This window comes from Vespa mandarinia, chromosome 1 (genome assembly GCF_050613455.1).
Source record: "Vespa mandarinia isolate Hongniang chromosome 1, ASM5061345v1, whole genome shotgun sequence".
In the NCBI taxonomy this organism is placed as follows: domain Eukaryota; kingdom Metazoa; phylum Arthropoda; class Insecta; order Hymenoptera; family Vespidae; genus Vespa; species Vespa mandarinia.
The window spans coordinates 13,691,298-13,717,816 of NC_140810.1; the positions used below are offsets into that span (position 1 = coordinate 13,691,298).

Here is a 26,519-nt window from a genome sequence, read left to right on the forward strand (position 1 = left end):
ATGATAATTCTATGCTTTCCAGCTTGTTGAAGCGATTCTGTGATTATAACTTTCAGATTGAATATAAAGTAAAAGTAGATTGTAATCGGACGTAACGTAAAACCGAAACAATATGAATTGCATTAATTACAAAACTTATAATGAACAAGGATCGTTTAATCGATAAATCTACGCATACTTATATTATTAATTAAATAAGTATTTATAAGAAACGATGAAAAATCAATAAATAAATTTATACAGTTTGAAATATTCATCTTTTATTATTATTTTTATTGCAAGAATAAAATAATATAATGATACTTGAAAAATATCAAACCTTATAATATATTATATTAATTTACTATGCGTTTTAAGTTGTTGCCATTATATTTAATATGAAAAATATTTCGAAATTAAATTTCATGTTATATTATCTTATTCGATTTTTATTAAACGAAACCATTTGTAGATACATGAAGATATCCATTTTATCGGTAAAGACTATCCTTTGTTAAATGATACAAATTATGGATAAAAATTAACCATCAGTAAGTTGTCGTTGATGTTCTGTCGATAATTGATTCAAATCATTGAATTTTCACTGAAGATACATCAAAATTCAATATCATGTGATTAAACTTTCATTGATCTAAATCATCAAAGATTCATGCTTCCGAGTAGTGTGTACGCAATGAATACAGTTGTAGCTAGCAAATTTATGCGATTTATTCGCACAAATGTTTCAAAATATCAAAAGGTAAGTTAAAAATAATAGTCATATATGATAAACCAATAAGAACCTTTCAAACGAATTCTCATTAGATGACAAAAAATTAAAAGTGATCAAAACTTAACCTAATCAAATAAAATTTTCTGATATCATACTTTTTTTCTATTATAATCATTTACATAATATAAAAATGTATATTTTTTAATAAGTGCATTACTATGTCAAATAATCAATAATGTATTTTTTACTTTAAAGACAACATTATATAGCACAAAATCACATTCTTCGATACCTGTAAATCCACTAAAAGAAATATACAGTGCTAATCAACAAAGTGAAACTGGAGTAATATATGATAAGAAACCTTTCAAGATACGTTGTGAAGCTGGAAAAATCTATCATTGGTGTACATGTGGACAAAGTAAAGGACAACCTTTTTGTGATGGTACTCATAAAAACATATTTTTAAAAATTAAATTACGGCCTATTCGATTTACTGTCACAGAGACCAAAGATTACTGGCTATGTAATTGTAAACAGACATTGAATAGACCCTTTTGTGATGGAACTCACAAAAGACAAGATATCCAAGAATTAAGACGTTAACCAAGCATAAATCTATAAGTTTTCTCTTATGTTTAATATTATGTTACTTATCATAAATAAAATAAAGTATTTTTATTATTATTATTGTATTACATTTGTTTAACTTAGACTTCATGTAAAAGAAAAAAAAAATGAATTTTAAAGTTCAAATGTTCATCCTTTATTGTAGCTACTATTATTGACAACTAATATATATATTTGCAAGACGTTATCAAGAATTATCTGTGAATCCTAATTTCTATCTAAGATTTTATTTTAAGAAAAAGTCATTCTAATTCAAGAAAATTTAGAGAAGTATATATATATACACATACTTCTATATAACGTTAAAAAACAGTTAGCAATTTTATCGTTGGTCGATAAAACAGTATTTGCAACTTCGATACCAACGTAGTCTCTTACTACTTACTACTTTATCTATATTCCACTGTACATAGCCTATTTATTTCAATTGTACCAACTTCAATGCTGTTTCCTCTCTAGTATGTTTTTAAACTTAAGTTTGTGTTGAGTTTCAAATTTTAAATTACATATTTGTAACGAACATCCCATATATAAACACGAAGAGAGAAGAATTATTATAATGCATTGAAATAATTATAATATTATTACATTCTTTCTTAACATTCCTTCGTAACATTCGAATTATTTTATCATGTCCAGTATAAAGTCAGTGTAAGTTTCATTTAAATGATATATTTTTATCTTATCTACATCTGGCACGTGTATTCGATAATTCATTGTAAACAATGCTGTTATTATAAAAACTATATAATGAGATTACAAAATACACTGTGCAAACTCTAATAGTTTTTTAAATTGATATAATTATATAATATTATACCATAATAATTTCTCTACAATCAGTAATTATACAGTAATACTATACATGTGTAAATAATTAATAACAAACACGTACATATATAATACATGAAATGGTTAATATAAAAATAAATGTAGGATGATTTTATAAGTTTCAATATATTAAATATCTTTATTATTGATCTAGATTATGTACATAAATTGTCTTAAATCTATAGGCGTCAGAAACCACCTGTTACAAGTCGGAAGCAAGTAACCAAAACAAAAATTGATAGTGTAGAACCAGTTCAAGTTTACTGTCGTATAAGGCCAATGTTAAATTCTACAGATATCTCGTGTATGAAAATTGCTTCTAGTACGACCATAATTGTTACACCTCCAGAAACAGCAATAAATTTTCGCAATGTCAGTAAAGTAATACAAACATCGTTCAGTAAAGTATTTGGGCATGATGCAACTCAAAAGGAAGTATTTAACATAGTTGCATTACCACTTGTGACAAATCTTATTAATGGAGAAAATAGTCTTTTATTTACATATGGTGTAACAGGAAGTGGAAAAACTTATACGATGACTGGAGATATCCATAATCCTGGAATTATGCCATGTTGCTTGGATGTTCTCTTTAATAGTATTGCCAATTATCAAACCAAAAGATCTATATTCCAACCAGACAGATTAAATGGATTTGACGTACTGAGTGAAACAGAAATACAATTTGAGAAACAAAATGAATTTAACTTAAACTTTGCCAACACTCAAAATGGAAAATACAGGCAGTAAACTATTCATGCAATAATAAATGATCAATTAAAATTATTATATATTATATTTTATTAATAAAGAATTAAATTATTTACAGTGGTATCCAACCAATGGATAATAATAATGATAATAGACCAAGTTTTATATGCTCAACAGATGATGTAGATATGCTGCAAGTTGATGAGGATAATGGATATGCTGTATTTGTAACATACATAGAGATTTATAATAATAGCATATATGATTTACTTGAAGATGAAGAAGTAAGGTCAAAGTGAGTTTAAAACTTTTATTAATATTTTTTTCTATATCTTAAAATAGTAATAATATATGAAATAAAATTTAGACCATTACAGAGTAAAATTATACGTGAAGATGGTTGTAGAAATATGTATGTCCATGGTGTTACTGAAATAGAAGTAAAAAATTCAGAAGAAGCATGTAAGATATTTCAACGTGGACAAAGAAGAAGACGAGTAGCACATACTGCATTAAATGCTGAATCAAGTAGATCTCACAGTGTTTTCACTATAAGGCTTGTGCAGGTTTTACATTTTCTTAAATTAAATATATAGTTTATCCTTATTAATTAAATGTATCATATTAATAATGTAAACTTTTCTAACATTAATATGCAATTTGATTTATATGAGATATTTCATTTTTTGCATAGGCACCATTAGATTCTCAAGGAGAGCAAGTTGTGCAAGATAAACGAGTTATTTGTGTCAGTCAGTTGTCACTAGTAGATTTAGCTGGAACAGAGCGTACTAATCGTTCTAAAAATACAGGCCAAAGACTACGAGAAGCAGGTAATTATAATTATTTTTAATAATAAATAAATTTCTGTATAATAATTATATATAATGTTATTTATGCAGGCAATATAAACAATTCATTAATGACACTTCGCACGTGCTTAGAAATCCTTAGAGAAAATCAAATTCAAGGTACCAACAAAATGATACCTTATCGTGATTCAAAACTTACACATTTATTCAAAAATTATTTTGATGGTGAAGGACAAATTAGAATGATTGTATGTGTTAATCCAAGAGCAGAAGATTATGATGAAACAATAGTAAGTTTTGAAAAATGAATAAAATGATACGCTGATTTTTAAAGAAGGAAAAGAAAAAAACTAAATTTTTTGTTTATTTTGAATAGCAAACAATGAAATTTGCAGAAATAACTCAGGAAGTTCAAGTCGCACGATCTGTAACTTCCAAATTAGATTTAGGCTATACTCCTGGACGAAGACAAATGAATAAGGTAGAAAATCAAATCATATTTAAAATATTACTTATCAATTTAAGTATATACTTTTATGTTTTAATCTTAATTTCTTTCTTAGATATTTAAAGAAGCACGAAGCAGATTAGAAAAAGCAGGCAATGCTGATGCAGCTGACATTGAAGTAGATATAGGATTAGTATACAGGTACATATAGAGTTTAATACACCATAATATAATAATTAAATAAGAATATTATAGTATAAAAGTATACTTTCATTTTAGCCTTGGTGGCCCTTTTCCAGACATGGAGATGACAAATCCACATAATGATCAAGTGATCACTAATTTGATGCGTTTTCTGGAATTGCGTATTCAAAAGAGAAATTTATTACGAGGAGATTTGCAACAAAAGCGTATGTTCTTATATAAAAAATGTTTAGAATTATAAAAAAAATTATTATACAAATTCTTTTCAGAAAACAACTTTAGAAATATGCTAGTAAAAATGGAACGAGAAAATGTTTCCCTAAAAATTGAAAATGCAACATTGAAAGCATCGAATGAACAACAAAAGGAAAAAGTATATAGAACTTATTATTTTTCTTATAAAAATTTATATTAAGAAAACTTATATATGTATATTATTTTTTAACACTATAGATATCTATTTTGGAAAATCTCGTTTGTAAAACTGAAGAACAGATCGATACTTTGTTGTATAGATTGAACAGTGCAAATGATGCCATCAGAAATTTACAACAAGAGGTGATATAAATATTATAAAATCCATGAACAAATGACAAAATATTTATATTTGATAAAAAAAATGTATCTTTTCTTTTAGTTAAGAGATAAGGACATGTCTCTCAATCAACGATTAATAGATAAGCAAAGAGTAAAGCAAAAGTACAATAGTAAAATTCAAGCAGAAACAGCAAAAATGAATAAAGAATTGGAAACAAAATTGCAACAACAAAAAGAAATTTTACAAGTGTGTAAGATATATAAATAACATTTTTATAATATTGCATTGTGAATTATGTCGATTTTAGATGTTGTGTATAATTGTAACATTTATAGAACCAAATGAAGGAAAAAGAAGATAAGTTAAAATTAGTTAAACAAATATTGGTGGATGATAATGCGACTGATGTAACAGTTCCTCATAAAGAATTTATACCAGTAACTACGCTTAATATTCCTGATATTGCCACATCAAGCACAGTTAATGTTACTTCTGAATCTACAATTGTAGATCATATTCCAAGAACAACGGTCCAAACGTTAGCAAAAATGTTGGAATCTGAGAGTGGAGATGTTAATACAAAAGTATATAGTACTTTCAATGTTTATGATAATACATTAACTAAGAAAAGAATCCCATAATTATGTTTAGTTGCATGTTAGAATAATATAATTTTAATTTGAAATATTAAATATTCTTAGGAAAGAATCCCAGTAGTTAATCCGCGATATAGGCGATCACAAAGTGTTGACAGGTGGATTGATCATCGACCTCCTCCAATGGTGCCAGTTGGAACAATACTTCAACCTGTAATGCATCGTAAACGAAGTGTTACACATTTAACAGATCCAAAAGATATCACGAACAAAGCATCTCGATACTGTCTTATATCTCAAAATCAAGATGAAGAAGGTGAACTAGAAACGAAGTTATACAAGGTTCATAAAGTTATTTATTGTATATAATTTAGATAAAAATCCACAATATTATTTCTTTTTTGAATATTCATTAATCTGATTTTCTAATTTAGGGTGATATATTACCAACATGTGGCGGTGGTGCTCAAGTAGTGTTTAGCGACATGGAGTATTTAAAACAATTATCACCTGTTACAAGAAAACGTAGTGTCACTTTAAGTCCTCGAAGCAAGGATAAAGTGACTTCTTCAGATAATTGTTTATCCATTGAGACTGGTTCAAAAAAACTTCGCGTATAAAAATTTATCTCAATACATTTAATTTTAGATTTCTGCAATATTTGTTATTTTTTTAGTATACATTTAGTATAAAATGTTTTTTCTTTATTATTTTTTTATTTTTTTGCTTTTGTTGTATAGAAGTACAAATATGTTTTTGTATAATACTTCAGTAAAAGTCTATACGTTGTTTTTATCATTAGAAATTTAACATCAATACTTTGTTTCTGCAAATAAGATGGTTTATTTGATTTTGTGCAATATATGTTAAGAGCATTACTAGATCTGGATATAATTTAAGACTAATCTGTACATGCTCACTTTCTTTTAATGGAAAAAACGATTTAAAGAAAACTTCTATAATAATGAATTCGTTTATTTCTTTATCTTCAATAAAAAAAATGTTACAAGGTATTCTTTTTTAATAATGTGTCTTTATTCGAGTTCTATGGATTTTAGGTCTCCACTTATTTCCCCAAAGCTTATACAACAGACATTTTAAGTGAAAAATACAATTATAATAACAGAACTTGGAATATATTGCCATCAACAAAATACTGAATATATACATAATTTTTATACAGTGCCGCTTATGAAAAGGTAAATTTAACATATTAATGTAGTATTTTTCATTAATATAATTTAAATACAAAAGTATCTTGCAAGTTATGTGAAATACCTCATAGAAAAAGAGTATGGAAAAAATCCTATAGAGCAGTGATTTGTGGAAGCATATTTGCAGTAAACATTTTTTTTAAAACAGTGTCATTATAATGAAAAAGCTGTAATAAAAATTTAATTCAATATATATATATGATACAATTTCTATATGCTACAAATTGAGCGTATCATATCAAATGATATTGTATAATGTAGTTACTGTCAAATATGATTCAATTTTGTTATCTCCTCTATTTTCTTAATGTGCTGACAATGTATAAAATCATATAAAGTATCGAGACTAGATGAATATCTTAATTGGTAAAGTAATTAGTTGTTATATCTTGATCAATCCTAACAAATTATAAAAATCGATTATTAAATCGTTTAAAGATAGTCTTATTCAACGGTGCACTTTCTTTCATGCAGTAGATATAGTTATATCAAATGCGAATGAACTAGTAAACGACATTTATTGGAAAAACTTAAGTAAAATATTAGTTCAATTTATGCTTAAAGGGTTGTAGAGTAATCTCTTGTGCTACCGGTTACTTAGAAACTTGCAAAAATAGCATTAACAATACTTAAAGCAAAAAGTGTATAACTGCAATGACTATCCATACACAATGATGCTTTATCATGGCATTGCCTTTTTTGTAGTAAGCAACGCCAAAAATTAAAGGAGACATATATCGCGCGCATCATAGGTACATAATATAATTGATTTTGTTCCCTATTAGATTTTCGACGAGCTAAGCGAATATGTTTCCAAACATAAAATCGCTTCACAATATACAGTATATAACCGAAATTAGAGATTTACAGATTTTATAACATTTACTCAGTTTTATTATATTTATATATGTATTTAATTTTAAGCCTTTTTATGTATAGTGTTTTCTGCACATATATTATTTTATATTCTCTTTATTACACTACCAAAATGAAAAACGCATTGGAATACTCCTCCAATCATATGTCTTACTTTAAATATTTTAATTCTCACTCTCAGTCCTGCAATAATGAAATCAAAAACGCTACAATCGTTTTACTGATTTCTTGAAACTTACCGTGAGTAAGTCTCTGCAGAATGTTTAACTATACCCTTCTTGAGTACTATTACATATAACATCAACATTATTTTTGGATATTTTTCTCTATAACTTGTTAATACCATAATTCTGTTGCCCTTTACAATAATTATCATAGCTTTTGTAAAGCATTATGTATACCAATGACGGTAGATTAACATTTACAATTTATATTTTTGTTCTTATTGTTTGTAAGTATATCCCATCTAATGGAATACACATGATACACTCATAAACAATTAAAATTTAAATCCATGTGTCATATTTTATTACAACTTCAATTCTATAAACTATATTGAATGCTTTATTCAGCATCATTGTTATTTAGTTATAAAATTAGCGGATTAAAAGTATATGAAAAAACTCCTATGTTATAAAGTTTTTTTTTCTCTCTCTGTAAAAGTCTCTGTACATACAATATATAAACATAACCATATTAGTTAAAGCACGGACTCAGTCAAAAAATAAGCTTAAGCTTAAGAATAATATTATTTATATGACATACAAAGTTCGTGCAAAAATTCAACGGTTAAAGTAATTTTACGTGACAAAATAATGTGTCAATGAATACCAGTTAAGAATAAATTCGCCATTTTAAATTGTGCAGAGAAAAATAATGACGTTTTACTCTAACTGTAGGCATTTTAAGGACTGCACTTGGTGTCGCATTCTGTAAGTGAACTTTACTAGTGAAACCTTTGATAATATTTCTCATTGTCATATTTTACTAAAACAAAAGTGTAAGCGGGTAGTACCTTCACGATCCTTAGATTCTTTATGCATCTTTACAAGTTCCATAATAGAAAATAGTAAAATTATTCTATGGCTTTACTCATAAATTCTATAAATCGTTTACCATACTGTTCAGGATCACATGTTGATATACCATCCACATTGGCACCATACTTCACTGTTTTAGCTGCTTTTGCAGCTTGTTTACGTACACCATAATGCGTTAAAACATCGATTATGGCCAAAAAGTATATTTCTTTTGTAGGGGCACCTAGAAAATAAAATTAAAGATATTAGAGTAATCATAGATACATAAAATGAAAAAAGAAAAATCTTTTATTTATTTATTTATTTTTTTTTTTTTAGTTTTACCTTCTTTACTAGGAATAGCATATATATCTAGTTCAGGTATTATTGCATCCTCGTATTGAAGGCTCGTATCACGTACTAATGCTGCATGAGGTGATTCTGGTGGTGTAGCCATACCTGTAACTCCACTCCAACCCCAAAGACGACTGAAAGAAATAAAAATAATATTTTATAATATTATAAAAGATTTAACATTTTAGATGAATTTTAATCTATAACATAATTAATAAATATGCTTAAGTAATTAGTAAATAACTTACTCTCCCATTGGGCCTCGAGAATCTAATCCACTACCAGACTCACTGTCATCTTCTTCATCATGATTATCTTCATCCTCTTCTCTTTCTGCACGTTCTCTATTTTCTTGTTCTGCACGAGCACAATCATGTAGACCAAGTAGTAAGGAATAATCCATTAAGTGTAATCTTGTTAGAAACTGTAACATAATTATTTCATGAAGACTTTAATCATAAAATAATATATAATTAATAATATACTCACATCAACATCAGCAGTTAAAGTTTCTATAAGTTTTGTTTTTGCTTCTTCTCCTATGTAAATTTTCATTCCTTCCTTAACAAAATCATTATCTTTGTATGTAGGAAGATCCTTTTCCTTTTCTTTATCAGATGCTTCACGATCTACAGTTGAACCTTTCAGGTCAAATTTTTTGTGCGTTGTTAAATGATTAGAAAACACGTTTCTTATGGCAACAACATAATGTTCAACACCGTCCACTGTTAATCGATACATGCCAAGGTATTGTGGTAGTAAGGTTTTTCCATGTCGTTCCACAATATACTAAGAAATAATTTCATATAAAGTAAATTGCATTTGTATCATAATGAAGTTGAAAAAATAGCCTACTTACTGGATGGTAATGTTTTAAGAACGAGTGCATCCTTTCAACTTCTTCGCTTGTAAGAGTTTTGATAATAAATAGTTTGTCATAAGATTGATAAAATTTAGCACCACTTTTACCTGATGAATCATCAAGTATAGGTTGTGATCTGTGAAAAAGAAAATAAAATAAATCTAATTCATACAACTATATGTTTTTGTAATATTGTATCTTATTTTTTTCAATATATTTGATACAAAGCTATACAGCATATTAATATATCTGCTATTGATCTGTAATTTAATAAAACTATATAAAATAAAATCTAATAAAACTAAAATAAATAAGATAAAGAAATTTTCTACACATAAAAGAAGTAAAATCTTAAATACATAGAAGGCAATACAAATAAATTAGTTATTATCATATTATATAAACATAAAACCAAGCAAACAAACATTCAAACAGTGCACAAAGCAAAACTTGGAAAGCCAAATAATACATAGAATGAATTATTACCATATTACAAATTCATTACTTCATAAAAATAGATTATTTATTAAACCATATCAATTTGTAGCTACTTGTACAAATTTCAAATATATATTGCACAACCATAATAGAATTTAGTACATTCCAACGACATTGACTATACGATTATTTGATTTAACTAAAATATTTTCATATTTATATATTTTCATATTATATAGGTTACAGTAAGATTTTTCAAATATTTTAATAAATTAAAATCAAAATTGTAATATATACCTGAAAACTTCAATTTTACACATGCTTAATTTAAACAAAATTTAGTTCTTTGAATTTGTATTCGAAGAATAATGTTAATATACTTTTATTAGATCATATAAAAATAGGACTAAAAAAATAATTAATGCAACTTTAAAGTTCGTGCCGAATCTCTGTCGTCAAAGAGAAACTCATCAAATTGTGTTAACCACAAGACACGCACAAAATGGGAAATCAAGTCTGGCTAACCTCAAGCGTTTTGGTTTAAAACTGTAGGTACGTAGTGGTTTACTTAAGACTGGAATTTGAGATACAAAAGGAGGAGGAGTAAAGTTTATTGAGGGAGCAGTAGCTGAACGCTGAACCAATTGATGAGTCCTCCCACTGAGTTTGGCCAAACCCGAACGTCGCGAAGGATTATATGCTCGACATCTATTAGCAAAATTTTTGTATTACAAGACATACTATTTATTACCAATTATCTTTTGGTTGATGCAGGAAAGTATGATTCCATGTGTCACATGATCTCCGTATGAAAAATCTGTATTCTTTGCTTTACAAATAGAGAATTGTATATAAGTTATTTACACTAAACTAAGAATATCTAAAATATCTAAAAATGTCTACAATGATAATATTATTATCTTATTATCCACTATTACATCTGCAATAATGACAAAAAACAAAATATAAAACAAAAGATTTTTAAACAATATATTATTACTGACAATACCAATATCTAAAACATACATGCTTTCTTATTTCTAGCAAAAGACAAACATACAAACAAAGATCTTTAAAGCACAATGGTTAATGTTTGAGAGAATTTAATTTATTTAAAGTATTTCAACAAATAACACTATCTCAATAATTGTATAAAATAAAAAAATGAATACATAATAACAAAGTATGGATAGATTATTTTCTCTCAAAATTACAATTTTTAGAAAGATACTACACCAACAAATAAGTAAACATAGTATCTGACATGCAAAGTAAAGAGTACATTCATTTTATCAGTGGCAATTTGTTTAAAGAAAACGAAAAAACAAGTTCTCTTGTGAACGTGCAATATGAACCAATAACCAATGTTTATACTTTACATCACAAAATTCAAATGCTTGTTTGCTATTTATAAAAGTTATCGCATAATTTTATTTATGTAATAAAATAATAACTGATTTTATGTGAAGTAGAATTACACATTATGGTAGCCACAATGATAGTATATAATTTAAAATTGAATTATTCTTTATATTACCTTGTCATAGACTCTTTATAATCCAAGTCATCTATGCCAAATCTTTCACGCAAATTACGGAATACCAATGGACAATACTCTTTGATCTTAAAATGAGAGGGCATATTTTCTCTGCAATTAGAAATTGATATAATAAAATATTTGAAAGAAAATCAATACCTGCATTGTTTACTAATACAATGCTGGGTCATAGAAAGACCTTCATTGATTCTATTATTAAAGGCTGGTTTGCTGTGACCAACCTACCAATCTAATATTAAGTGGTATATTTAGAATGGACTAGCCGACTGGCATGCTTTAAATTTACATTAATGATACTTCATGAACGTTGTGAGTAATGATTGCTTGAAAATATCAAAGACACTTGAATGTAATATAAGACATATAAATACTTAATACTAAATAAAATATATATAAATTATTAATATATATAATCTAAGATGTTTCATGCTTTAAAATATTCCTTAAAGATGTTTTCATAATTAATATATAATAATTATAATATTTATATAAAATCAAAATATAGACTTACTTGTTGAAAAGATGGTTATCTACTTTTAATTTACTATAAGCTCTGAAATCATCTGGTAGGAGCATTACCGGTATATTAACATGACTAAGTTCATTTATCTGTAATGATAAGAATGGAATATTAATTAGTAATATTATAAGAAAGAAAATAATTCATATTCTATATATTATAAACTATAATATTAAATAGCATCTTTAGAAAGCATTATATTCAAATATTTAATGCATATTGCATATATGTATAATATCATTTGTAATTTTTATAGGCTTATCCACATGTAATGAGACAACTATAGGTAATGACATCTGTGTATACAAATGTCATTACCCATAGTTAAATATCTATGTATAAAAAAGATATATTTCTATTCTAATATCCACCATGAAAAATTTCTATAATTTAAATTTTTAAAATAAATATCAAGGAATGTTATGCAATGGATTGCACTGTTCTTAAATGTAAATAAATATTACTTCAAAATAGTAATACCTGTAACAAAGGTAATAGTATCAATAGTAGTACTATTTAACAAAAAATAGTCTCGGCATATCAAACAATATACAACTTTAGATCTAAGTCGATCTATAAACATAATTTGTAATTTAATGTAAGTAAAGAGATAAATTCGATCGGCGAAACGTGCAAGAATACTCGTGCGATAAAATTTCATTTTTTTCAGAGCGTGACGTCGTCTTGCACAATCCGAAATAGCGCGCTGTACGAAGCTTGGAAGAAAATGAAAATCTCATGAAAAAATAACATTATTAAACATTCATTAAGGATTGCCGATCATGTCGATGGAATAAATAGAGAAAATGGCAATCGCGATGACGTACAATACGACGTGCTGTCATATAAATGCGACACGTCTCTCTCTCTCTCTCTCTTCTTCTCCTCTCTCTCTTCCTTCTCCTCCCTCTCTCTCTCTCAAACGAACGAGGATGATGAACGCTTACCGTGTGATTAACACCCCACATGAAGACGCTTAAGAGCGGCTCATTAGCACGAAAGAGTTTAACCTTTTGATGCTTCACGCGAAAATGTTTTTTTTTGAGCTTGCTAAGCCCGCTGGAAACTTGCGGCGCACTGGACATGCTGCCTGTTTTTGTGTAGTAATGGTTCTCTGGTTCTAGGGTCTATACTATCTGCTGTCTCCTTTTCCTCTGTCTCTCTTTGTCTTTTTCGATATCTCTGTCTTTCCTTCTTTCACTAGCTATCTACTTTCTCTTTCCAAATCGCGCGGTTTGACGAGAGTGATCAGACTCGATCGTACTTACACCGACCACCGACCAAATCCCAGTCGCGACAGATAAAGGAACTACCGACGCACTTCGATTCACGATTCGCACGTTCCTTAAATCACGCCGTTGTCATCGCGAAATGTATCAAGGAAATATCAAACGATTTTCTCACTCGCAATATCGATAAAAGAAATAAATTTTCGTAAAAGTCTCGTTAACGAGAAAGCCGCTATTAACCAATGTTACTTTTGCACTCTGCCGCGCGACTGCTGATTAGCGACTGAGAGCTCCTTTTAAAAATGGCGTACGGGAGCATGTCCCACCTGCGAGCCGCAACGACTATAGATGTTCTGCAGATATGCGATATCTGCGCCGGTCACCGGCACTGCGACTTTCATACTACTATCTTTTCTTTTTCTTCTCATCATTTTCTTTTCTTTTACTATTTTTTGATTTTTTCGAATCGAATATATATAAATCAAATAGTCATTAAGAAAAATCGAAAGAAACAAAATCGAAAAAAATAACGTTTTAGTTTTCAAACATCTTTTTTGACAAGCAGTTAATTTATAAAGCTCGATCAAAATATTATCTTAGGAATCGATTATAAATTTGGCACGGTACTCGTGCAATACATATGCGTAAAGATTCTATCTATATTTATACTTTATTTCCGCAATAACAAAATCTTATCTATACTATTATAAAATATATCGTTGTTTATTTCATATAATTAATATCGAAGAGATTTAGATAGATAACGGACGGTAAAGTTCGATCGATAGTAATTTACTTCATGAAAATTTCAATTATATCTTGATAATGGTTAATAATTTGTAAGAAAAAATTTTCTTGGCCTAACCAAGATCGTCTCATTTAACGAGAATTTGACGATGCTTTCGTCATAGTGACAATAGTGTATTATTGGCACGGACACGGTTTGTCGTCGCGCATGAAATCGGTGCAGCCTTAAAACTAATCTCGCTGCCGTCTTGGAAACTCGGTGTAACGCTTGTGCCGAGGAAGCCGCCACCGAACATCGTGTTAAAAGGCTAATTAGGAAAAAGTAGGGCCTACGTGTGCGAGTATAAAAATGGAATCGATGCACAATGCATATCCGAAAAAAGTTCACGATTCGTACGAGGATGAAGAGGAGAGGAAACATTTTCAACGTATTGTTTCAGCGTTCAGGCACTATAAGTGAGTAGGCTCCTTCGAAAGAGCAACCAATGTTCCTTTTCATTTGTGATCTTTGCTTTGATGATTTAACCTTATTTCTATTACCTTCATTTTTTTTTCTTATATGACCACGATTAATTGAATGATTTTCGTTCTTCAGCGTGTATGATATTCTATGTTAAATACTATCTTCTTGCGTTGTTTAACCTTTAATAGATAAGTATTAGTCTAACAAGAGCTTTCATACTGTATTAATTCTTCTCTTGTTATATATTAAACTCATACTCGTACGCAAGTTATGTCATCAGTGTTTATGGATCAACGTTGTTATTCCAATAAAAGTACAATGGCTCGAGTATTATCTTGTCAGGTTCATAAGTTCATTAGCTATTAAATACAATTTCGTACTAGTATTAATACTTATATCCTTCGTTCGATAAACATTTACGTGATTGTATATATATATATATATACACACTATATATATATATATATATACTACATACACGTGTGCACATACATACGCATACAACAATATCAAAGTAAAATACAAAATAAGTTTAGAAAACAAAATGTTTTTATATAGATCTCACTCCCTGCAGAGAGTTAAGAAGACAGAATCTTATCTATTATCCTTACCGGTGCATCATCAGAAACTATTATCCAAATATAAAGAGCATCTTCAAGAAGTCAAGAGATGTATTGAATATAACAACGATATAATAAGACTCATCATAAAGGATGTAGCTCATATTTTTGAAAATGTGAGCCCAGCTAGTGCACAAAATGACAGTGTAAGAAAACTTTACCTGGTTTGTGGCATGTTTGATTTATTTTGTATGATATGTGTAATGTTATGTATAATATACTAAAATTAACAGTTAAAAATGTTAAAATACTCTTCACTTTTCATTATTATAGAATATAATCCATAACTGCACTCTTGAAATATAAAATTAATTTATAAAACATATCACTAATAAGCTTATTTTCACAAAGATATATTCTATAGGTAGGTCTGATTGCAGACACAAAACACCCGACCTGTATTGGCTGACCAAGAAAAAGTACAAGCTACTATTAAACAATTAGTTCGCGACTGGAGCTTGGAAGGAACTGAAGAACGTAAAGCTTGCTATCAGCCTATCATAGATGAAATAACAAATCAATTTCCATTAGATAAATGGTACGAATATTTTGTCTACTTTATTTCAATATGTTAACACATATTGGTAGATTTTATCTTAATAATGTCATAATATTTAAGAATACAAGCAATCTATGATCAAGCTTTCAGATTCCACTTAAAGTTACAATTATCGTGTACAAAATCTAGATATCATTATTTGCAAAACCTCTGTGTCCTAGCTAAACATAGTTCAGAAAAATATGAAATGATAGGTAAATTTCCAGTACTCCATCACAAGTGCAAATTCTAGTACCTGGTGCAGGATTGGGTCGTCTTGCGTATGAAATTGCAAGGCGTGGTTATACTTGCCAAGGGAACGAATTTTCTCTCTTTATGCTCTTTGCATCACATTTCGTATTAAATAAGTAAGTATTGTAATAAATTTATTCTTATCACGATAAGTTAAATAAGAAAAACAAATGATAACATGATGATAATAATAATAATGATGAAAATGAACATTATAGATGCAGAGGTATAAATTCATATCAAGTACATCCATGGGTACATCAATATATGAACAATTTAAAACCAGAACATCAAACACAAGCTGTTTTCTTCCCTGACGTAAATCCCAGTGATCTTCCAGAAAATGCACAATTTTCTATGACAGCAGGAGATTTCTTAGAGGTAATGTTCTTTTATATTACTTAAAGAATAATACTTATTTAAGATTAAATAAATTAAAAGAAATATAAATTATAGGTTTATACAGAAGACGACCATTGGGATTGTGTTGCTACGTGTTTCTTTATAGATTGTGCAAATAATGTAGTACAATTTATAGAAACCATCTATAAAATTTTAAAACCAGGAGGAGTATGGATAAATCTTGGTCCATTGCTATATCATTTTAGTGACATGCCTATGGAAGATTCAATAGAACCAAGTTATGATGCAGTTCGTGATGTTATACAAGGTTTCGGTTTTCATCTTGAGGTAATTATTTTTTTTTTTGTAGAAGATATACATATAATATCAACTATATCTATATCTATGTTTACTATTGTTTAGAAAGAAGAAACACACATGAAAACACGCTATGCGCAAAATGTGAATAGTATGTTACAATGCGAGTATAATAGTGTGTATTTTGTATGTCGGAAACCTAAAAGACATATTAATATATTGGGTCATCAAAATGGTGCTGAAAGCAATGGCATACAAGAACAAGAAAATTAAATATTGACAAATCTAACATGTTTTACTCATGAGGAAAATTGGTGGAATTGTACAAGGACTAAAGTACTCCAATTTATACCGAGCAAATTCAAAGACAACCATAACATATTTTATTTCTGGTATTGTAAAACAATTTCTGTGATTCAAAAGCTTATTTGGATACAAATAAGTGTTATTTCTATATTCCCTGAAAACAAAATTTTTGACATATACAAGTTCCTTTCGTAGTACCAAACTAAATAATTAATAACTTCATAAATCAGTAACTTTTAGTAACAATTTGACAATTTCCCTAATGAGTCTTACATTTGTGATCTAGCATAATAATTAACGTTTATTTGTTTCCATCATGTACCAATAGCTATGACAATGTAATATATGACCATTTCCTCTTCTGCTCTCTCCTGCTGTTTAGTTGGGAATATTTCGATTACTAACGTTAGTGATAATGCTAATGACATATCTTTACAGGTGCTAACGAAGCCTTATTTAGTTTTTTCTTTATCCTTGGTCATTTTTCAAATAATGAAGACAAGTTAAAAATCAAATTTATTAAAAGAACAGACAAAGTTTCATCGGAGAAGAAACTACAGCTTATGAATATGTATTATTTTTCCATATTATCATTAGTTCCTTTCAAAAATATTGTAAAAAGCATGTATAGAAAATGATATATAAATGATCACTGAAAGTTTTTACTTCGTTATATGTGTTATTCTCTTCAGATATATAATTTTGTAATGGCAAATATGGAAGTAAATACTTTTCAAGCGTTTCTTTTTGTATCTTTCTATTATAAGAATATTAACCAAAATTTTCTAACTACCAACACATTGAACCTTCATAAAATATAATACAATTATCCGTCGTGTTATTTTTAATAAATCTAAAAAATACTTTGAGAGATAACATATCTAATATATATTATATTTCATCATGAGGAAAAATGCGAATTTCAATATTATAAATCTGACTTTGCTTAAGCTTTACATCGATCTTCTGCAGCAGTGCCTTTCGGATATTTTTATTGTATAATTATAATTCTTTGTTTTAATAATACTTATTTTTTCCTAAAGATTAAATAAAGAAATCTAAAATAAATATAAATCGTGAATATAAAAATAAGACTGTTATAAAGTATGTAAAAAGAAATGAATATAATGAACATGTATTGCTAAGTTCAATACAAAATTACAAATCTATATTTATTGTTATTAAAATAATTATAAAATTTCTTCCATTATTCTTCCTTATTGCATGCTTATAGTTTCACATATTTTGCACATAATTGAAGAATTACCCGAACATAATCGTCGATTTTAAGTCGACTTCATATTTGTTTTGCTATTTTTAAGGTCTTGAAAAGTCAGCAATAATAATTTGTTATATGGAATAAATGTAGATCAATTTAGATGTAAGTTAGTTTAGATTTAATAATGTAATTAATATAATTTTATATTAAAGTCTATTCTACATGATCATTTGTCAATATGTATCAACCTTTCATATAGCAGAAATTACCAATTTGGACCATAGAAATTACTATATACCTTTAGGTACATTTATAATATCTAATTAAATAGAAATGCTTTAAGAACAGAAAATAACATTAACAGTTTTAAAATTATAAGCTTTTATTAAGATATTGTACAAATAGTAGAGCTATTTGATTAATATTAATTTGATGCATTTTGCTATATGTTAAAAATTGTCTTCGTAGTCTCATCATTTGAGGTGTATTACCTGTTTTTTGTACTGTTAAGCCATATTGAGGAATTTTTATATCATTTTCAATTCCTAATTGTTTTGCTGATAATATTGCCTATAAAGAGAAAATTATATATGTAATGAGAAAATATATATTATACACATACAAATATTAAATATTAAATTGCTCACTTAAAAATGTCAATAAACTTACGTTAGTGATATCTTGCGTTATTCTATCCAGTTCATACAAATAATTTGTAGACGATAAAGGTGGCTATGACAAAATAATCATTAGTTATATGAATTTGCAATAAATATAATTAAATTAATTGAATGTTAAAAATACTGACACATTGTGTGCTTTGATTTGGTTTAGGTGCTTTAACTTCATAAAGGGACTTATAAATATCATCAAATTTTAAATCATCTTCTGGCATCACTGCAAATAATGGAGCGTCCCATCGATTTTTATTATCTGGTGTTTCGTACCTATTATTTACGTTCTTATTAGGTTTATAAAAATATATACTTCAATATTATCATTTTACCTCATTACAAGTCCATCAAATATTTCTCTGCTGTATTGTTCTGGTACTGGTCTTTTTTCATTCCATAACCAAGCATGTTCAATAGGTATATCACAATGTATGGTGCATTGTGGTGTTTTATATAATTTTGACATACAATATATTTCATAGCGATATCCTTTAATATAATTGCTACCATCTATTATTAATACATCATTTGGATTTAATATTCTTTGTGCCATGGATTTTATATCACTCCTTATACATTTTTCATTTTTAGAATCTGAAACATGCATATGTACATATATATACATATGAATATATTTTTTCATAAAAAAAGTAAACTATCTTGAAAGTCAAAATGTTCTAATATTTACTAACCAGAATAAAATGAGTTTCTATCATAACCTGTTTTAGATATGAAGTCAATTTCAGTAATTATATCTACACGTTTTTTCACTTCGTTTTCAAGATATTCCTTTAGTTGTAATGTTCTTGTAGTTTTACCACTACAAGGAATACCAGTTATTATAATAAGAGGCATTTTATCACAAGTAAATAAACTTTAAAATAACTCTGTAAGTAAAAATCAGTGAATCATTTTGTAACATATGATTCAACTACCATACTGCACTGATCACATATGATTCAACTACCATACTGCACTTTTAAAGTCAAGAAGTTCATAAATTTTTTAAATATTTACGATACATGGAGATATTGTAATTTTCCTTAATGTAAATTAAGAATCATAAATAAGATAAAATGGAATAAAATATTTTTTAAATATTCACTACTTGTAAATATATTTTATAACTTTAAGGCTGTTCATTATCTATGCTTCTATAATGGTTTACGCCAAAAATGAGTAAAGGAGTAATTTTTGACTCATTATGATGAACATAATCTTATTTTAAAGATGAAGGTTTAAACACGAAAATGACTTACTCGAATATTTGAAAAAACATAATTTTCTTTGAAAAGAATCATGTTAAAAAATTGTGTTTTTTGAGAATAATTTAAACATAAAAATAAGGCTTCCTTGCTTGGATAAGTAAACCGATGCACAAATGACCCATTGATGATGATCAATAAACCAGGAATCTAATTACAAACTGATGATAAACAGGAATCTACTTAACTAATCGTATGAAATAAGAATCTTTGTTATCGACTGATGCGAAACTAGGAATATTAATTTTACCGACGTGTTCTAACTGTCAGTAGGGCAGGAATTTTTCGTTGCCAAGTAATTGGAAAACAGAGATCTGTCTTTACTATCGATCAGAATAAAAAAGAATCCGTCGGTGACAAAGAGATCTACTTTAAAACCTCAACTATGAACACTAAGGAAAAAATTTATTTATCGACCATCGATAAAGCAGAGATCCTCATTTATTAACTGATGGTAAAACTAGGGATATATTTACCATTAATCGGTTGCAAAAGAATTTACTTCATCAATCATTGGTAAAACTGAAATCTTCTTTCCGATATTTTACTTGGTTGGAAATATCTCAATACCATATAATTTCCTTCTTATGCTACAATTTGTAGAGGCATATTACCTCTTTTTTGCTCTGGATTAAAATACAAAAGAAACCTAGAATCATAACGCAATTTTAATATATTTCTAACATAACAAAAAAATAATATAATCTTCGCACATATAATGATTATTTTGCGAACGAATGATATAAATTCGCCGAAAGAATGAAACGAATATTAATTAGTATATTTAATGCTGAAAATCGATTATCTTATTATGTTAAAATTGATTGACTTATTTTATTGTCTGTTCAGAAAAAGTTCTGTACAGTGGCCTTCCTCGAAATCTACGGCAAAAAAGAAGCTCGTACTCCCACTACTGAATTTATATACACGAAATTCATATATATATCATTATATGGTGTGTGTTTTGTTTCGTGGAGTAGACGATTGCCTGCTTGTCGTGTGCATATATACTGATGATGCATAGATTTTCTGAATTTTAAACGCGTTTCAAAAAGAAGAAATACGTTTCATGACTATATATATACGCACTATTATTGTAATAATAATATATAATATAATAATATGGTAATGAGGGCAATGATAAGAAGAAGTAGAAGAATATACTGATATTATATACATCACATTTATATATGATGGTAATTTATAATAACAAAAGAAAAAAAATGGTCTTTCGTGCGAACTAATAAATAAATAAATTGTGTATTTATTATTATGACCAACTATTGATAGATACGTTTTACGTTTTAATCTGTATTAAAATAGTATAATATTATCTTATATAATTATTTTTGATAAAACATTTGATAAAATCTTATTTTCTGTTGCAAATTTATATACTAGTTATTATATGTTTCAATTATATTTATTATCCTCTATGTAATTTTTTCGAAACAAATACGTACCGACATCATTTCTAGCATGAATCATTACGAAACGTATGCCCCCATCAAAAAACAATATAAAAGATATGAGAGATTGAAAAGTGCTAGTTCATAGTCTACTAAATTACTTACTCTAATCCATACAAACCCGACTATTATTTATACGTGAGAGGAATATAACTTTTATATTAAGCCATAAGAAATATACACCGATATGATAGACGCAGAATAGTGAAGTGTTTAATTAAACTTGCGTTTATAGTTCGTATTTTTTCCGTATCTTTTCTTGAAGTCATACACACTTCAAGCGAAAGTTAATAAACAATCTTAACAAATACTTCTTTATTAATCTCTAGATAAATCTGGCATATAATTTTTTCTTTCTTTTATCAGATGTACTACTATTTTTAGTAAATGCAACAATATCTGTCATATATTAACTAGATTGCAGGATGAATGAAGTATACCTACACAAGATTATACACCGATAAAACAGGTGGCTAGTGGAGATAATACTTCTCTAGTGATAGTAATTCTCCGCATTTTGCTCATACCTGTCGCTGAAGTCGTATATGCTATGAATGAAACGTGGTGAACAGCCTTAGAGAGATGCTAATAGCCAATAAAATTATAGCAGCCATGATGTTTCGTCATTTACGCGGCAGATTAAAAGTCATTGTAATTATATTGTAAATCGAACATTATAATTTATAAATTTCCCATTTTGTTATTATGAAGATCCTGACTTTTCTGATCTAATCGGATAAAAGATTATTCCTGAAATCATGAATAATCAAGTAAATCTATATTTTTTATTCATATGTATATTTTATATACGCATAAATATACACATTATTTAGAATATTTAATAGTAATTTTTATACAACAAAATATTATCTTGGAAAGAATTTAAAGATAAATATCAGTATCAAATATATATTTAATCGATTTATATCGTAAATTGTTATGTATTTATAATTTGCGTATTTTATTTTTTATACTATAATTTTTAAGTTATATTTTATTACAAAGTTGAAGTACGTTTTTATATTTAACGGTACAACAGGTTCTATCTTCGTCCTTTTCTTTGATAGTTTATCTTTCACTTCTCTTTTAAGAGCAGTGCGGCACGAGGATCCGTAGGAGAAAGTCACAGTGAACGGGACAGTACTCGGCACTTGTGTGTAATCTGAAATACTATACAACGATGAATCCGATGAGGAATCTGACGTCATGTCTTCTAATGCTATTATTTCTATACATTAATAGTATTCAAAGTAAGTTAAATAAAATACATAACATTTTTAAAAATATTTATCTTAGATTCTATCGAAAAAAATTTTTATCTTATTTTATTTGCTCATTTGTCTCCGTTCCTTTTCAAAAATTGTTTAATTAATATTCTTCGCTTTTTAATCTTTAATCTGGTATCTGTGATTATTCCAATAAAACAATTTTATTTAAAAGAAAAGTCATACATTTCGAAATAGAACATAACAATATGAAATTTTCGTTTTGAACGATATTAATATGAATTATTCTTAATGTAGAGAACAAAATATGTCCTTCATCAACATTTTTATCACTTTCTTTTTTTCTTTCTTCTTCTCCAATCAAATATTTTTCTGATCGCGTTTATTTTTTAATAAACAATATTCAATGATATGTCTGTCGAGAAATTTAAAGAGAAAGGTGAATAGTGTCGACATAAAATAATGAAAGTCCGAAACGTCGTTGACATTTTCCGTGCACCAATGAATAAGGCAAATCTGACATTTTAATAAGTTCTAAGTCGTTGTATTCAAATAGATATATTCTTTAAAGAACGTGATTGTTCGCCATATTAGTTATATGGATCACTTTTAATAAATTGAATTTAAAAAAAGTGCAGCTTGATATTTAATAAAATTATATATTTAATATTTTACGTGTAATAAAAAAAAAAGACCGTACAATAAACAAGGATGATTTTGTATATTTTATTCGCGGCTATTCAGAAGAGAAGAAATTACAAAATGGGAAATATCATGATTTATGTGATCATTATTATTATTATCATTTATTTATTGTAATTATATGTATCATATATTTATCATATGTATATAATAATAACAAATCATATAATGTTATTATTATAACATATTATATACATAGATATCTATATATATAAAATTTGTCTTTGATAAAATATATAAGTGTTAATAAAAATTCGTAAATATATAGAACTTATTTATAAAAAGTGTAATAAAAAATAATATAACTATATCATATTTTTTTCAATTCTTAGGTCACATGACGCCAACGCACGGAAAGGTCGTTGCCTGTTATGTCGCTACGTGGGCAAAGTATAGACCTTCGTATGGCAAATTTACATTGGATAATCTTAAACCACAACATTGTACACATTTGATTTATGCTTTTGCGGGTTTGAATACGACTACTTGGGAAATACAAAGTCTTGATAGATGGAATGATATCGAGGAAGATGGTATTTATTTATTTGGAATAAAACATAATATACACACATACATATATATATATATATAACTAAAAACATAAACATAATAATAACAACAATATGTAAAAATAAGTATAATAAATACAATAATATATATTTGTTCAGGAATTGGTAATTACAGAAAAATGACAGCTCTTCGTAATCAATATCCAAGATTAAAAATTTCGATAGCTATCGGTGGTTGGAATGAAGGTAGTGGGAACTATTCTATTCTTGCTTCTGATAAAGAAAAGCGACAACTCTTTGTCAACAGTGTTCTTAGATTTCTTAGGTATACAATTGATAATCCTTAGCTACATCTTTGTCATATCCTAATTTATATACTTATTTATATACCTATATGTATCATTTTTTTACGCAGAGAATACAAATTCGATGGCATCGATTTAGATTGGGAATTTCCTTCGCAAGGAAATGGTAAACCGGAGGATAAAGAAAATTTCTTCTTACTCGTTAAAGTAAAATCTATTTTTTTCTGCAATAAGTATGCATAATTGACATATAATCGATAAATGCACGATCATAATTCATAAGTGTTTTTAATTATAAATGAAAATATTCTTTTATCATTATGTGATATACTAGTCCTTTATCTTTATATAATACACTAGTTAGAACACATCAGAAATTTAACAAGATTTGATAAGATAACATAATATTGACCTACTATTATAAATGTTATTTCTATCCTTTCAATATCATACGTTTTATATTTTTCCTAATAGGATTTGAAAGAAGGATTACCTAATTTTATAGTAACCTCAGCTATAAGCCCAAATAAGAAAATAATTGACGAAGGATATGACATTCCGAAAATTTCCAAATACCTCGATTACATACACATTATGGCCTATGATTATCATGGTTCATGGGATTCAGAAATTTTTCCGAATGCTCCGTTATATAGTCAAGATAATGCAAGCGTGGTGAGTAATAATCTTCTCCATTATTATTTTTGAAAAATTTGTCAACATTCAAATAAAGATTTATTTTGATTAATAACACGACATTGATATTCATACTGTTAAATCAATTATTATCGGTATGAATTTTTTTTCTTTTCATTTTTTAAGGATTTTACTGTCAGCTATTTACTAAAATTAGAAGCACCACCTGAAAAACTCATTCTGGGTTTACCTATGTATGGACGAACATATATTTTAACTGACAACTTTACTTCAGGTGAAATTCCTATTGGAAAACGCTTTGAATCAGAAGGTTTTAAAGGTCCTTATACTGGTGTAAATGGAACTATGGGTTATAATGAAGTATGTATAATTTAATTCGTTTTAAATACAAGGTTAATATTGCTTTTATATTTAAACAATTTGATATGTATTTTTGCATAGATCTGTGCAGAACTGAAAAATACAAATTGGATGTCTGGATGGGATCTTTATAGTAAAACACTATACGCGGTAAATAAAAACCGAGTGATTATGTACGATAATCACAAAAGTTTAAGAGAGAAGGTAAATTTTAAACAATTTCATAATATTTATTTCATGCGTAAAATGAATTTTAATATTTATATATAATTATTTATATATATAATTATACATATATATATATATATATATTAAATAATAATATTTAATATATATATGTAATGATGAATATCGTGAATTGATTATATATACATATATTATACTTAGAGATAAATTTAATGATCCCTGCGTGATTTTTAGGTATTATATGCCAATACAATGAATTTAGGTGGCGTTATGGTTTGGAGCATCGATACCGATGATTTTCACGGAAATTGCGGAATTGAATACATATTAATGAAATCTATCAATAGAGCTTTTAAAGATAATGAAACGAAAGGAAAAGATGAAAATAAAGGAAATGGAACAAGTAGAATATTTTCCTTGTACAATATATTAACAGTACTTTGTGCCATTGTTAGTAGTTTTACTTTGACAAACTTATAATTTAAAAGAATAGAAAAAAGAAGGAAAATAAATATTGTTTACTTATAGCTACTTAAATTGTTTCACGACTTTCGTCGTAAATAGTATTAGAATATGTATATTATTTGCTTGTATGTGTATGTATTATTTATAATATATGTATAAATAAAGAAATAAATATATATATATATATATATATATATGTATATAAATGTATTATTTATAATATGTACAATAATTAAGGATTTTTCCTCTCACGAAGTAACACTGAATGGCTGTCCGGTGGGAAAAAGGAAAAATATATAAAGAAATTTTTTAATGGATATGACACACAAGAAACTCCACACTAT

The 26,519-nt window shown here is 27.4% G+C and overlaps 6 protein-coding genes across 12 annotated transcripts; 4 read left to right on the top strand and 2 right to left on the bottom strand.

Annotated features, from left to right (window-relative positions):
- Positions 1 to 601: 601 nt before the first annotated feature.
- On the top strand, positions 602 to 1,488 carry LOC118447580 (uncharacterized). The gene is made up of 2 exons (XM_035879671.2): positions 602 to 739; positions 968 to 1,488. Exons 1-2 carry the CDS (start codon positions 650 to 652, stop codon positions 1,316 to 1,318), a joined length of 441 nt encoding a protein of 146 aa, XP_035735564.1. The 5' UTR covers positions 602 to 649; the 3' UTR covers positions 1,319 to 1,488.
- Positions 1,489 to 1,797: 309 nt separating this feature from the next.
- LOC118447680 (kinesin-like protein KIF23) lies at positions 1,798 to 6,339 on the top strand. 2 transcript variants are annotated; one of them, XM_035879901.2, is made up of 15 exons: positions 1,798 to 1,993; positions 2,359 to 2,919; positions 3,003 to 3,179; positions 3,252 to 3,450; positions 3,579 to 3,717; positions 3,787 to 3,986; positions 4,073 to 4,177; positions 4,260 to 4,345; positions 4,424 to 4,554; positions 4,618 to 4,721; positions 4,802 to 4,906; positions 4,986 to 5,132; positions 5,222 to 5,470; positions 5,588 to 5,824; positions 5,917 to 6,338. In XM_035879901.2, the coding sequence occupies exons 1-15, from the start codon at positions 1,974 to 1,976 to the stop codon at positions 6,100 to 6,102; spliced, it is 2,646 nt and encodes an 881-aa protein (XP_035735794.2). In that variant the 5' UTR covers positions 1,798 to 1,973; the 3' UTR covers positions 6,103 to 6,338. The 2 variants fall into 2 exon arrangements, with proteins under 2 accessions (XP_035735794.2, XP_035735795.2); XM_035879902.2 differs by lacking the exon at positions 1,798 to 1,993 and adding an exon at positions 2,131 to 2,274 and having other exon boundaries at positions 5,917 to 6,339.
- A 63-nt stretch (positions 6,340 to 6,402) lies between these two features.
- On the bottom strand, positions 6,403 to 13,895 carry PIP4K (phosphatidylinositol 5-phosphate 4-kinase). 3 transcript variants are annotated; one of them, XM_035879906.2, is made up of 9 exons: positions 12,804 to 13,209; positions 12,315 to 12,412; positions 11,783 to 11,893; positions 10,771 to 10,953; positions 9,805 to 9,943; positions 9,435 to 9,734; positions 9,194 to 9,369; positions 8,937 to 9,079; positions 6,403 to 8,835 (listed from the first exon to the last, which is right to left on the bottom strand). In XM_035879906.2, the coding sequence occupies exons 2-9, from the start codon at positions 12,377 to 12,379 to the stop codon at positions 8,648 to 8,650; spliced, it is 1,305 nt and encodes a 434-aa protein (XP_035735799.1). In that variant the 5' UTR covers positions 12,380 to 12,412; positions 12,804 to 13,209; the 3' UTR covers positions 6,403 to 8,647. The 3 variants fall into 3 exon arrangements, with proteins under 3 accessions (XP_035735799.1, XP_035735797.1, XP_035735800.1); XM_035879904.2 differs by lacking the exon at positions 12,804 to 13,209 and adding an exon at positions 13,271 to 13,895 and having other exon boundaries at positions 6,410 to 8,835; XM_035879907.2 differs by lacking the exons at positions 10,771 to 10,953; positions 12,804 to 13,209 and adding an exon at positions 13,271 to 13,892 and having other exon boundaries at positions 6,417 to 8,835.
- Positions 13,896 to 14,446: 551 nt separating this feature from the next.
- LOC118447684 (protein-L-histidine N-pros-methyltransferase CARNMT1) lies at positions 14,447 to 17,880 on the top strand. 3 transcript variants are annotated; one of them, XR_004839945.2, is made up of 8 exons: positions 14,447 to 14,755; positions 15,321 to 15,546; positions 15,763 to 15,920; positions 16,148 to 16,288; positions 16,391 to 16,553; positions 16,629 to 16,862; positions 16,938 to 17,224; positions 17,577 to 17,880. XR_004839945.2 is itself a non-coding variant. In XM_035879909.2 (7 exons), exons 1-7 carry the CDS (start codon positions 14,649 to 14,651, stop codon positions 17,103 to 17,105), a joined length of 1,197 nt encoding a protein of 398 aa, XP_035735802.1. In that variant the 5' UTR covers positions 14,447 to 14,648; the 3' UTR covers positions 17,106 to 17,880. The 3 variants fall into 3 exon arrangements, 2 of the variants coding, with proteins under 2 accessions (XP_035735802.1, XP_035735803.1); XM_035879909.2 differs by having other exon boundaries at positions 16,938 to 17,880; XM_035879910.2 differs by having other exon boundaries at positions 14,478 to 14,755; positions 15,321 to 15,528; positions 16,938 to 17,880.
- Positions 17,881 to 18,728: 848 nt separating this feature from the next.
- Positions 18,729 to 21,879, bottom strand: LOC118447685 (protein KTI12 homolog). Of its 2 annotated transcripts, XM_085656511.1 has the most exons (7): positions 21,760 to 21,879; positions 20,773 to 20,945; positions 19,724 to 19,918; positions 19,364 to 19,625; positions 19,166 to 19,304; positions 19,027 to 19,089; positions 18,729 to 18,927 (listed from the first exon to the last, which is right to left on the bottom strand). In XM_085656511.1, exons 3-7 carry the CDS (start codon positions 19,884 to 19,886, stop codon positions 18,730 to 18,732), a joined length of 825 nt encoding a protein of 274 aa, XP_085512637.1. In that variant the 5' UTR covers positions 19,887 to 19,918; positions 20,773 to 20,945; positions 21,760 to 21,879; the 3' UTR covers position 18,729. The 2 variants fall into 2 exon arrangements, with proteins under 2 accessions (XP_085512637.1, XP_085512635.1); XM_085656509.1 differs by lacking the exons at positions 20,773 to 20,945; positions 21,760 to 21,879 and adding an exon at positions 20,291 to 20,436.
- Positions 21,880 to 22,846: 967 nt separating this feature from the next.
- LOC118447683 (putative chitinase 2) lies at positions 22,847 to 26,279 on the top strand. Its single transcript, XM_035879908.2, has 8 exons — positions 22,847 to 23,015; positions 24,026 to 24,226; positions 24,362 to 24,527; positions 24,618 to 24,714; positions 24,982 to 25,182; positions 25,330 to 25,524; positions 25,606 to 25,728; positions 25,945 to 26,279. Exons 1-8 carry the CDS (start codon positions 22,946 to 22,948, stop codon positions 26,188 to 26,190), a joined length of 1,299 nt encoding a protein of 432 aa, XP_035735801.1. The 5' UTR covers positions 22,847 to 22,945; the 3' UTR covers positions 26,191 to 26,279.
- The last annotated feature ends 240 nt before the right edge of the window (positions 26,280 to 26,519 follow it).

What these genes read in the sequence shown, in the direction of transcription:
- LOC118447580 (XM_035879671.2), top strand. Translation starts at nt 650, where the DNA reads ATGCTTCCGAGTAGTGTGTACGCAATGAATACAGTTGTAGCTAGCAAA. An exon ending in ATGTTTCAAAATATCAAAAG is followed by an intron (nt 740 to 967) that starts GTAAGTTAAAAA and finishes TTTACTTTAAAG; the next exon opens with ACAACATTATATAGCACAAA.
- LOC118447680 (XM_035879901.2), top strand. Translation starts at nt 1,974, where the DNA reads ATGTCCAGTATAAAGTCAGT. An exon ending in GATATAGGATTAGTATACAG is followed by an intron (nt 4,346 to 4,423) that starts GTACATATAGAG and finishes CTTTCATTTTAG; the next exon opens with CCTTGGTGGCCCTTTTCCAG. An exon ending in TCAGAAATTTACAACAAGAG is followed by an intron (nt 4,907 to 4,985) that starts GTGATATAAATA and finishes CTTTTCTTTTAG; the next exon opens with TTAAGAGATAAGGACATGTC.
- PIP4K (XM_035879904.2), bottom strand. Translation starts at nt 13,408, where the DNA reads ATGTCCAGTGCGCCGCAAGTTTCCAGCGGGCTTAGCAAGCTCAAAAAA. An exon ending in GATAACCATCTTTTCAACAA is followed by an intron (nt 11,894 to 12,314) that starts GTAAGTCTATAT and finishes TTCTAATTGCAG; the next exon opens with AGAAAATATGCCCTCTCATT. An exon ending in TCTCGAGGCCCAATGGGAGA is followed by an intron (nt 9,080 to 9,193) that starts GTAAGTTATTTA and finishes TATTTCTTTCAG; the next exon opens with TCGTCTTTGGGGTTGGAGTG.
- LOC118447684 (XM_035879909.2), top strand. Translation starts at nt 14,649, where the DNA reads ATGGAATCGATGCACAATGCATATCCGAAAAAAGTTCACGATTCGTAC. An exon ending in CAGCAGGAGATTTCTTAGAG is followed by an intron (nt 16,554 to 16,628) that starts GTAATGTTCTTT and finishes TATAAATTATAG; the next exon opens with GTTTATACAGAAGACGACCA. An exon ending in GTTTCGGTTTTCATCTTGAG is followed by an intron (nt 16,863 to 16,937) that starts GTAATTATTTTT and finishes ACTATTGTTTAG; the next exon opens with AAAGAAGAAACACACATGAA.
- LOC118447685 (XM_085656511.1), bottom strand. Translation starts at nt 19,886, where the DNA reads ATGCCTCTTATTATAATAACTGGTATTCCTTGTAGTGGTAAAACTACA. An exon ending in TTTGATGGACTTGTAATGAG is followed by an intron (nt 19,305 to 19,363) that starts GTAAAATGATAA and finishes CGTAAATAATAG; the next exon opens with GTACGAAACACCAGATAATA. An exon ending in CAAATCAAAGCACACAATGT is followed by an intron (nt 19,090 to 19,165) that starts GTCAGTATTTTT and finishes ATTTTGTCATAG; the next exon opens with CCACCTTTATCGTCTACAAA.
- LOC118447683 (XM_035879908.2), top strand. Translation starts at nt 22,946, where the DNA reads ATGAATCCGATGAGGAATCTGACGTCATGTCTTCTAATGCTATTATTT. An exon ending in ATACATTAATAGTATTCAAA is followed by an intron (nt 23,016 to 24,025) that starts GTAAGTTAAATA and finishes TTCAATTCTTAG; the next exon opens with GTCACATGACGCCAACGCAC. An exon ending in GTCAAGATAATGCAAGCGTG is followed by an intron (nt 25,183 to 25,329) that starts GTGAGTAATAAT and finishes TCATTTTTTAAG; the next exon opens with GATTTTACTGTCAGCTATTT.